This window comes from Epargyreus clarus, unplaced genomic scaffold, assembly GCF_041222505.1.
Source record: "Epargyreus clarus isolate Ecla_fem2 unplaced genomic scaffold, WU_Ecla_fem_2.2 ptg000007l, whole genome shotgun sequence".
Lineage (NCBI taxonomy): Eukaryota > Metazoa > Arthropoda > Insecta > Lepidoptera > Hesperiidae > Epargyreus > Epargyreus clarus.
The window spans coordinates 14,744,738-14,757,825 of NW_027332215.1; the positions used below are offsets into that span (position 1 = coordinate 14,744,738).

The 13,088-nt window shown below is 31.1% G+C and overlaps 1 protein-coding gene across 1 annotated transcript in view; it reads right to left on the reverse strand.

The window, feature by feature from the left end:
- Positions 1-5,211: 5,211 nt before the first annotated feature.
- The window catches only part of Bmptp-Z (protein tyrosine phosphatase), a 33,297-nt gene continuing 25,420 nt past the window's right edge, over positions 5,212-13,088 (reverse strand). The window contains exon 8 of the mRNA XM_073074805.1: positions 5,212-12,674. Coding sequence (XP_072930906.1) covers positions 12,485-12,674 — 190 coding nt within the window. The 3' untranslated portion in view covers positions 5,212-12,484. The remainder of the gene's footprint in view (positions 12,675-13,088) is intronic.

The window sequence follows — 13,088 nt, forward strand, 5'->3', positions numbered from 1 at the left end:
TTACTATTAAAATTATTAATTTGATGCCATTTAATATTTCTAGTACTAACTGTTTCTTGTCATATTTGTAGCTTTCAAGATTAAACATTTTAATATATTGATGTGAAGAATTATTATAATATTAAGTACTCTCTATCTTGACAAACAAATATTAGTAGTGATATGTAATACTATTGTAATCAATATTTTCATTATAAGCCTAATATAAAAATATACGTAAAAAGTTGTAACAAGATTAACATTTTAATAATCTGATTACGAGAAAAGTAGACGTGTATATTTCCAAAATACGAATTGTAGAAAAACTGTTTTGACTATTTTACTAATTGTATTTGTGACTGACAAAATTTATATGAACGTGATATTACTTCGTCCTTGTGTTTCCTCGCGCAAGTTTTAAGCAATGTGTGAACAATAAATGTTAATATCTCTTTGCGCTTACAAATGTTTACCAATAAAATATATCTTCCAGAATCAATCTATAAATACATCCATTATGATAACTACTGTAATTAATAAATATTTATGTGCAATGACTATTATTTTGGACGTGAGAATAGATGTAACATTAGAATCGTTTGAGAAACGTTTTAGGATAATTGTAAATAGTCATGGTAAACGTATGGGCGTGAAAAGTGAAATGGATAGGCTGTTTTATATTATTTTTATATGGATGTTTTGGCTGTAACAGCAAAGGGATTTTTTATCTGTAAGGTTATTGAATTATTTTGTGAGTTATTTAATATCGAAAGGTACGTTCGAAATGTGATTATTACAGTTTTAAAACAAAAAAATATCATGGAATATTTGGGTAAATTTAAGCGAATATAACAATTTTTGATATTCTTGATAAAAAAATTATAAAAGACTTGGATGGAAGAGGGACCCATTTTTAAAAAATATGTATGGTCGGCGTCATATCAACTTTTTTTATAATTAAATATTCGTTTAGTTATACAGCTGAAATTGTATGAGTGGATTGTTGCATGAAGGAAATGCCGATTTGGTGGCATCTTTTTTAATATTCGAATAACAAACATACAGTTTTATGCTGATCGTAGTTGATATTATATGTATTTGTCGTGTGACCTCTGCAAAATGATGCAGATCAATAGTGGTTCGTACATAAGATTGTAGGTACCATTCGAACATTTGGCTCATGGTTTAATTACAGATTAATATAAGTAATTCAATGTCTATTATAATATGTATGTGTCTAGTATATTCAAACGTGATTAATTATTGCTACTCGTTCGTTAATCCACATGTAGGTTTTATTAACTCGTATTTTAATATGTAGTAGAAGACTAAAGATTGTCTTTTTATTGATGTGTCATTTAAAATTATATTGTAGAGTTAGGTTTATAGTGATGGACAGTTATAAGAATAACCAACAAATTGTTTTCGATTACTTGCATGCAACTGTTAAGTCATAACGCCCTAAGGCAACCAAGTTATAAAAGTTATAAATATTCTTACCCTATTTATGACTTTAAATATACGTCGTTTTTCAACACTACATTGTAAGTTAAAGAAATTTGATCTTAGTCGTAGTTTAAGATTATGGAGGTGAAGTATAATATATATATTCTTCTCATATGGTATAGTCATGTTAAGAATGAAGTTAGGAATATTCATTAATATATATCTATATATTATGCTGATTAATCGAAGGCGAGTTTGCCCGGAATGTATTTATTAATTTAAAAATCAGTATCTTGGATCTAGTTGTATGGATTATTATTCACTTTATAAACCTTTATCAAGAGTGTCTATTCCTTGCAGTCACTTGATTCAACTTTCTGCAGCCTCCATGAAGCCTTGTGTCCACTTTCCTATAGGGGTCGTCGACATTAACGCCTATTAGTAGTTCGTACCTATGCAATATTTCAATTACGATGTCACTCACTTTTGTTTGGCTTCATATTCACCAATTTCTTATACGGTCCCGGAGTAAAGACACAGAGTGTCACTTTTTAGTGGGCGTCACTAATTCTGGAAGAAGTCTAGCAAGCCTTTTCCTTAAGATTTAGTATCTTTGTGTCCCCTTTGTTGTGGATAAGGAGATCACAGAAGTACTGCATGTTGATGATATCTCGTTTTGTTATAAGACACTTCATTACATTGAATTACAAATGTTTCTAATATTTCTACCATGTTAACTTATGGTTCATTAATAGTGTCTTAACTACGTGTATCGGCTTTTCCCGGTGCTCGTCCATTTTTAATCTGTTGCTACATCACCTTAATTTCCATAATACGTATTTAAATTACATTTATAGTATCATGTGATTGGTTCAATCATATTATAATATTCATGCATTTACATTATTCTTATCCATTTGTATACCTATTGCTAAATAATCGTATAATGTATATCACATTCTGAATGTCCATAAAATAAGTTTAATAAATAATAATGCGAGAATATCTTGAGAATAATTCTTCGATTCACATTTTAAAGCTTTTGATGTATTTATAAACGTAGAATAATATATTTAAGTGGTTTAAAATAGTAAGATACCGTAGTAGTTGTTTATTGAAGTATATTAATATAAAAACATACATATATGTGCCGATTAATTACATATTTCTGACTTTGAATTTATTCGCCGCTATATATAGGTATTTCAGATTTTAGTAGGCAAGGGGTAATTTTAATCAGTAGGGTTTCGTTACAGAGACATGTCAAATTATTCTTCCGACATACAAGTAGAATATGTTGGAAATATTAGCTCAATACATGTCATATGTATGCCCTGCATATCTTGGTTTTGTTTAACGATGAAACAGTTGCTGTTAGTAGTAGGATATTAAGGTTCTTAAATATATATATATATATATATATGTGTGTATTTCAGTATATGATCCAAACCTATGGTGTATAATCAGACTATATATACTATATATAGTGTATAATCAGCCTAAAATATTGTTCGAAATGAGAGAAGAGATCAATTAGAACTTGCGAAGTTTAATTTCAACTGTATACAGAATGTACTCCAAAAAACGTACACCACAAAGATTTTCGCGCGGACTATAATAGTACCATATAATGTGATTTTTTTATTTAACCATACTCTTGATGCCTGTATATAGTTAATCCGCCAAAGAAAGAATCTTTGTAAATCTGATGTATTTCTTATTTATAATGTGCTCCATTTAATAACTACGATCACGGTGTTTACATTTAAATGTTTCAATTGCTAATTATTACTAATAAAAGGTAATACTACTTAAAGGTAATTAGCTGGAATTCTTTTCTGACAACATGGTGTTTAATGGCATGATCGAGTAGCAAGTAATATTGTCATATACCTGCGTCATAGAATTTGCAATACTAGTCATACATGACACTATGAGAATGAGCACAAGAACGATTAATTGCGTTCCACAGTAGATATTTATATTAATGTCAAGTCTTTGTAAAACCACGGAAGGAGGAAGAAAGTATTCTAACACAATTATGTTTTATTTCACAGAACGAATGTCGCCAAACTTATACATATACAATTATGTATTAAGTGATCTCAGTAACAACCTGGAATAAAAATAAGTTTAATATTTAGGATAACTTCATCGCATAAACGCAAGTGCGTTGTCGTGCTAAGTTACAAGAGTGAATGGGAAGTTATTCGATAGTTTTTCAGTCGAGGATTCCTTTATCGAATTGAGAGCTCGACACTTCGGTCACCCTGACGAATCTCAATGCTGCGCCTCCGGTGGTCGTTTCGGAAGCAACGTTTGTCATGGGAATATATGGAGATCGAGTTACCGAGCTCTCAAGTCCATTGATAGAATCCCCGGTTGCAAACTCATTGTAAAGGTGCAGCGTTCGAGAAATAGTGATTTTTATTCAATTTGTATTTAAAAAATATGCCTGAAAAATAAAATTACGTTCATTTATGTTTAACATTTGTGTTCTTGAGCAATGTCAAGAAATATGATAATGTTATAATATTGTATGAGTTGCTATTGAATAATTTTGATGATAAAATAAAGGGTTCCCCTCATAATAGGGGAGCCCAAGAGGGGGTTTCGGCAGTGACTCGAGCGCGGCAGATGATATGGGAGATACCTTACACCCTCTAGGGTATCCTGAACTATATATGAACTTTCTATATAGGGGGGTTTGTGCAGGGCAGCCTGTCAGATTAGTAAAAAAAATCGATGACTGGAAATATTCAAGGCCATCAAATCAATAAATGGATAAATTTAATGCTAAAATTTATTATCTCATAATAATCTGACGATTTGAGTGTGGGGTTCGGGAGAAGGATGAATCCCTGGGAAGTAACGATGTATGACAAACTAGAGGAAAAGACAGTTATTTTTTCGGAAAATACATGATCATTTATACATTCTCATGCTACTTTTAAATGGTCAGAATAGGAAAACCTGGAGGGGTTTTCGTAAATCTATTTTCTAAATCGTCAGATTAAGGATAACTAAAACATCAAGCTCTATTTGCCTGTATAATTTTCTGACGCGCACGAGAATTTCAAGATAGCGTTTGCATATTCAGGGCGCTGTGAGCTTAATCATCAGGCTTTCGAAACGGAAACCGGCGGCCTCGTAAATCCTTTCAGCATTTTAGTTACTTCTTATAGTTTTAGATTGGGCCCTGAGGACCCTATCACTGCACTATCATTATTCTGCCGTGCTGGAGTTTTCCATCTGCCGCATTTTTATGCCGTGGCAGTTGCGGGACAATGTGTATATCTTTTTAAACATTTGACATTTAGTATGCCAAGTTGTACATATTGATGACTACGCGCATACGACTACTCACTTCTGTTTTCTTCCTTGTTCCGTGTTTTAAACTAACTATTACATTTAATATATGTTGTGTCCAATAAAAATATTCAACCAATACAATGTACTTTTATTTTCTTCCTATTTTTTAAATTTACATACATTCTCTTATTTGTTGAAGGACGCCCGCTATGGGTACCCTTCGAGAGCACAAGCAGATTTGATGTTCTTTTAACATTATTTTTACGACACTAGGAACACATATCATTCCCAACTTTGAGAACTCTGAGGAACTACTGTCAGACAAGATTCATCATGTTATTATTTTATTTTAATGTGAAGAAAACCATGAGTAGTGTAGGTTTAAGTACTGTGGCCTACAGCTACTGCTATAGGTAATATTTATCATACCTACATAAGGAAAGGACTTGTAAAAGTAGTAAAATATACATAATGTAATAATGAAAACATTTTATTACTTGATTGGATTACATGTTATTCGTACTCATGTTTAAATAAGTGGTGCAATTTAAACAAGTACTACACGAACAAAACATTCGCAGATCACAATGTTCTAAACTAAATATAAGTTTATCTGAAATTATTTGACGTACATATTATTACTTATATAATTTCAAAAGATAGGTACATGATTATTATATTTATTTAGTTTATATTATTTGTATAAAGTTTAAATGCTAGTATAGCTGTAAAGTTTAAATATTACTATGTAGGTCTAGCGGGTCTTTTTCAATTTAAGATCATAAAGGTGGTGTTATTACTCATAATTCACAATAATATGAAGATACAAACTAATTTAAGTTGAGGAATAATTGATTTAATATTTTATTAGTAAGATACACTTATCGGATCGATAATAGTGTTTACTGAGATTTAAGATGAAATCCAATAACAGTTCTAATCGATCTACGCGTTACATAGATAGCATCCATTAATTTGAATACTAACAATCTAAAGAAAATTGCGGCTAATATCTCAGTTTTACGATGAAAATTATTTTGCAATACAGACACCAAGCTCCTCAACATATACCGATACATGAATAAGCCTAACACGGAAAATATTCTATTAGACAGGTATATAGAAAACACGCTCCAGAATTTTAATGGAAAAGAGGAAGGTATAGATAAATATAATATGAGACTATCTTAAATGGTAAATCACTACTAATAGTTACCTCCCTATGTAGATGACACATAATAGCTATGTATGTGATACATTTATAATTAATCCTTAGTTACTAAAATGCATGTTATTACGAAAACCCTAACTGCTACCCAAATTAATTACATAATATATGAATTGTAAACATACTATCAGAATGTAGCATTAGGATATAGGTAAGTAAATACAAAACCAAGATTTACTTTTAATTATATTTATAAGTAAAGTAAGAATATGTGAATCCACCATCATTTAAGTAAAAGTTTGTTAGTCAGTCGCAAAGAATATTTAATACAAGCCCGCTGAAAACATGAAATTACAATAAATTAAATAATGACAAATTCATTGAAAAACTTTTACTTTAAATTTAATGGGAAAAGTATTCAAGAGATGTTTTGTCTCTTAAATTTTCAGTTATATAAATATAAAAATATAATACATAGGTACTGCGAAACATGTGCACATAAATTATCGACTAACTAAAAGATTTACATATCCAGCATATTACCCTTAAGACATACTTTGCTTTAAAAACTTAAAAACTACCATTAAAATATTGTAATATTTCGGTCTTTTGTTTAGTTGATAAAAATATGGGGATGTAAAAAAATTACAAGAGATTTCTTTAATCTGAGAGTCCAGTCGCAATCAGTTGTCAAAATTTGTAAAATAAGTTTTATGCCCAAAGACAAGCGCTTTGCGAACCACATGGTCGACAGTTATTACATTAACATGTACTATTCATACCACTTATTTGTTTACATTAGGAATTAAAGTTATTACAATAATAATTTCGGTCGAGAAAAACTTATTGAATAGATCAGAAAAATCAAATTAATATTTAGTTTACTTTCTGGTATTCATTAGTGCTTAATCGTTTATCTCCATTTCAACTCTGCACTATAACATAGATTATGTAAGTCGACTTACAATCGTTGCAGAAGAACATATTAACTAGTAAACTGGTTAAGTACGCAATCAAAACTGACCAGATATTTCATGATATGTTGAATGAATCTAAGCTGAAATATACTGTATACAGACCTGCTTAAAAAATTTAATGTATAACTGGACTCACTGCATATTACCTTTTCACAGATACAAGTACATATGGCGGGCTTAATATAGTTGAAATAAACTTATTGCTTTACTCCGCGACACAGGCGATGTGACTGAGTAAGTTACATAATAACGTGTAAACATCGATACACATAGGTATATTTATTCATAAATAAAATAAGCAAAGGCCTTTGCAAATTTAACTAACATATTACAAAAAACTGTCCGTAATCATAAATAGACCAATAATCCTCAACATGTCTCCTTACTCTGTTTACTACAGGGTCAAGTGTAACTAACTAAACAGGTACCTTTATTAGGGAAAGTATTAATTTAGACATTGGAATAATGACCCGGTTTAAGTAATAGGAAATAAAAAAATACATATCAAAATATGCTGGCAAGATGTCTACACATACTAATAAATCTCACTACGACATTAACTTCATCCTATTTTATTTCCGCACGCGTAACTTTTGTGTCATTTGGAAATACGAGTATTCAATTCCATTTGATTTTCACAATGCGCTAATCTCTTCTGATTTGCATAAGATTATGGCTGTTATAACACATATATATAGATATTTTGTTTTATCAGGGATAGGAGGGCATATTGTTAAATTTTACAGATTCAGGAATTTCTCAGGATCCATTAGCTTTCTATTTAAAACTTTTTTGACATAATAATCCTGAAGTCCTCGTAATACAACGATTTCGTTAAATTCTACAAACTTATGATGTCCATTATTTTCCGGTAGCCAAAATAATACTGGCAGGAAATACATCGATCTAAAATATATTTTAATAAGCATAGAACTGAAGTTATACTATTATGCTGCGCATTGTTGACTACGCGACATACAGAAAAATCTGTATTTTTTATGTACAAAACGATTTATCTAAATTGATCGTTAGTTTACATTAATAGTTAATATAAAAACTTGTCCCCAATAAAGGTACATTAATAAATCAATAAGAATTATTCGGCTATTTTAAAATAAGTCCTAAATAAATACCTAAGGCTTACATGTAAATATACTTAATTCCAAACTTTATTTACAAGTGGCATATCGTAATGTCTAAACAGGTGAACATGGAATACAAATACATCGAACCAATGTGTTGAAAATAATCTGTTACAACCAATATTAAATGTGCTCGGCCCACACAGACCTCCACTTAATGTTTACAGGCTAAAAGCAACATTTTTACATACACGAAAATATATTAAAAATATAATGTGCACGACAAGCTAGCTGCGCTTTTAATAGTGTGATATGATCACTCCTTACAATAATATAATTAACTTAATCGTAATAATCCATGTCCACGGTATACTTACCGTAACGTCATAAGTCTACAAACAACGGTTGGCGAGGGAGCGGCCATGCCGCAGAGTACCGAATAGGTAGCATGTTACGTGACGAGCCAATAGATTTTAAAATTAAACCTCAACCTCAGCAAACAACTTTAGTATACGTTCATAAGTCGTTTGAATTATTGAAGACTATTTTACAATTGAGTATTGCAATGTTTGTAGAACTCTGGCGAAGTAACAAACGGTGTCTAAAAGCAGGACGGATGTACATGGACTATACGAGCAAATTTTAAATTCATTAAAACATCACACTTAGATTGGTGTTTACGGTGTATCCCAATTAAGGGATAAAAAGTTTTATAAATTAAGGAGTTTTAATAAAAAAATATATATACATCAAGAGATGTTAAACTTATTTCATATTCGCAGGTTACTTCAAGTATTTCTCTTTAGAAGTGTAATGAACTTTCTAATTTATCCTTCGATCAACCACGTGAAGGATCTCGTACGCATAACTTCAGCTACCATTTGTTATGGACTAGTGTCATTGTTCTGTAGTTGATATTGTTATTGGCACAGAGACCGCTATACAGTACACAAAAACAAGATACTTAGGATGTTTATATTTTTATAAACTTTACCATTGTGTAGAAATGAGAACAGCATGAACACTCTGTAGGATATTATAAGCCGGAATGAAATAAACTAGCGCACAATCCTTAATATAGTTGATCTAAGGATTCATAACATAATGTTATACAACTCATGATCTTTCTAGCGTAGACAGTAATAAAGATATGTTAGGATAACAGTAACCCGTTCTATATTTTAACGTAAATTGTTCTAAAATTTACCTAAACTCCTCAGTCTTCGCTAGTGTCAGTTTTAGAGTTTTCCTCCGATTTAAACCTGAAATAATAAACCGCTGTTCAATGTTACAACCCCAATCTTAACATTAATTAAAGTTATTAAGAATATTCGTCACTGTGTTATAAATTATTTATATATTGACGGTATTCAAGTAATATTAAAGAAAATAGTCCCCAAAAAGTTGTTAATTAAGGGATGCGACTAAAAACTGACATTGTCAGATAAAATTTAGTGAAACATCACAAAACTTTTTTAAAAGTAATATAAAGCCTAATGTAAAAAATCTTATCACACCATTCAATTTTATTTAATCCTCCGTTAACTTTCATCATCGTGGCACAATTATCAACATAAATTATCGATTTATATTTCTTAAAACTCATTTGGAAGTATGAATGAGAAACTATCAATGTGGGGTGCTCATTCAGTGGCTTCAATTAGCAAACGACCGAAAAAATTTCATTCATCTCACATGACGTTAGCGCATGTCTAGACTTTGTCACTAATAGTTAGTTAGAATTGTTAGTTGTGTTGAGTTGTACAAATATGTAATGTCGAATTGACAATCACAAAACCACCTAGATTAGTAACTCTATATATGTTTGTATATAAGATACATACAATACAATGTATAAATACAGTAACAGATTTATGAAATGCTTTGATACGTAGTCACATATACATATCGCGTGCAATTTCACCCGTCACAGGGAAAACGACAGTAACAAATTAATATAGTATTGTGATCAACCAGTAGATATGCACGTAACAAAACATCATAAATTCACACGCGGCTTTCAATTTATAATTAATATTAATCGTAATCAATTTTATGGAAGTAAACCTTACACTAAAACATCAATATTGTTTTTTTATTATTTTTTAAGATCTTCAATATATCTAATGTAACACCTCATTGAAAACATTTTGAACATAAATCATTCAATAATAATATAAGTTATGCATGTAGCTTACGTTACGTGGTAAAAAATCTCATTGAGATGTATATATTTTCACAGACAACACACCGTAAGCATAGTCAAATGCATAAAAATTACGAATATACGTTTAAAAAAATAAAATTCCATTATTTAAGGGTGTTTTAAAACAGAACACATTTCTGTAACCAATACTTAGCAAGCTAGTTTAGAATATGCTGGCAGTCGGTCTTCGAATAATGATATTCAAATAGGGAATACGACTAATACACAAAATTATTGACTTATTATTTGATAACTAGGTCAAAAAACCTCAATTTACTAACCTGAACGTTTAAAGACAATTACATTTATTGTTTATGACGGGCTAATCCTAATTTAATAATTTATAAGAGCCTGTGCTCAAGAATATTGCTCTTAAGCCCTAAATAATCTCAATCGATACCCTTTAAGTATCCTTTAAGAATCTCTATCGGTTATTATGAAAAATCCTTGCTCGTGTAAATGGTAAATTGGTTTGTTTTATTTATTTTTTTTAAATATAAGTATTGCTATTGACTCCATAAGCTTACAGCACCACATGGGTAGGGTGGCCAGACAAGAAACGGAATCTCGTCTCGCCCGTGGGGAATGTGTGAGTAGTGTATTTGTGTGGTGTTTGGGAAGGAAAGGAATAGTTTTTTTAATATGCATTAATTATAGAGATCGCGCGCAATATATTAGTGCGATTAAATCAATTTTCATTTAGTGGTTATCCTAAATATTTTTATTCAGGCATCTTCTCACATTGTTTATTCACTTAGGGTAAGATCGTCAAATATAGAATTATATTCCTGAATATACAGCATATTCAGAATTTTAACCTACAATATTTGTTTATATTCTGTCATATATGTTATAGGTTTTCACCCTAAGTAAAAACCTTACCATATAATTTAGTAATCATACATCTCAATATCTGTAATCAAGAAATGGTCATATTATAATGCCTTTACTGAAGTATCAAAAATGTCATAATAAAGTATACTGTGGTATAACGTCAAGTACTAGAAAACTATGTCTTAACTATTATAAAAAATCCTGTTGATGTAAACTTTCGTTATATACTCATTAAAAATGGAATTATTGAGAAAATCTAAGGCAAACTTGGTTATTACAGTTACTGAATACAATATATGGCTAGAATTTAAGGCTTTGAAGCATTTTTATTGCGTATGTACCTATAACGTGCTTAATTTAAACATTTTTATTATCACACCAAAAGTCAAGAAAGACGATTAAAATATGTATTGCACGATAACATACACTAATAAATACAGGAACCTCCTTTGCAATTAAATTTGATTAAAATCAAGCTCTACTGGTTTACCACTGGTATTTCACGTTTAAATGTAATGCATATGACATTCATGTAATCTTTTCATTATCCACCAAATTGATTAGTTAGTTTAATGTTCGAAATGTATTCATATATTAGTATGTGATACACGACATTGTCTTTTAAATATTACGATACTATATCGATTCCAACATAATTGTGATCATAATTGTGATTCAAATTGATAACTAAATATTTGTAGTTATTTCATCCATGAGGGAAAACTATATATTTTAATATGCATTATGCATAAACATTTACCATTAAACATACAAATATAAAATAATGCTCATAATTTCGTATTGTGGGTCATAATGTTCAATGTTAATTCCATCAACTTTCATCAATTCAATTACTTTCAAAGAAGAAGTGTACCTTATATTACCTGTCAATGTGAAAGTTATAATATAAAATATAAATAGCATACCTACAATTCGTACAATTGGATATAAAAGGATCGTTTCAAAGCATCTACGTGTTTCTGATTATTATCAATATTGTAAAATTTGTAATATAAAAAGACGTTGTACATAAACAGGTGATACGCTATGATTATAAAAACTTCGCTAAACTACTACATTTGTAGAATAAATTCGCTGTAACGGTGTAATAAGGCTTAAAATTTAGAATTCGTCGTGTTGACTACTGGTAACTGTCTAAAGGCTTCTTTATATCTACAGATATTGAACGTGCCAGACACGTGATGTGGAAGACAGGATGTTATTTATCTATACAATGTTTTTAACACATTTGTGTCTATCGTAACACGGCCGCGCAGAGGCCGATAGATACACTCTATAGAAAAATATGACGTCTGACACGCACTATTCGTGTAGATATAAACGAACCTCAACGTGCTACGGATGAGGGGTGGCTACGGTGGCGCCGCGGTGCACCGCCGGCCGAAGTTTCCATAACCAGATCATATCACCACTACGTCACACGGCGGCTACGGTGCTACGGCTAGGTGCGGCGGCGGAGTTAGTGTTTCACGTATGAGTAGATGACAATGCCGGCTATAATGAAGCCGAAGGTGATGGTGAGGGGCTTGTATAGAGACCTCTTGAGCGCGTGCCACTTCTCCGCGTCGCGCGCGCGCCGCTTCATGGCGGACACGCGGTCGGCCAGCTCGCGCGTGCGCCGCCGCCGCAGCGTCTCCGTGCTCTCGCCGCTGCGGACAAACACATCACATCACATATACTAAATATTACATCTACACTAATATTATAAAGAGGAAAACTTTCTTTGTTTGTTTATCTACATTATCCACGAGTAACATAGGTTATATTTTATATGAAATATATTTGATAAATAGATTTTGAGGCGGTACAAACTTTGCCGGGTCAGCTAGTTACATATATTATTATTAGACATCGGATTATATGCACTATCAAAATGCCAAAATATGCATGCAAATATGGACTAAAAGAGCAAAATAATATAAGTTTTACATTTATTTTCGAAAATTGATATATGGTATGTACTCAATGGTGTCAGAATCTTTAGTTATTGGCATTACCTACGTAAAGTTTTATCAATAAATCTAGAATTATTTTTCATTTTTGCCGAACCATAAAAAAATGAT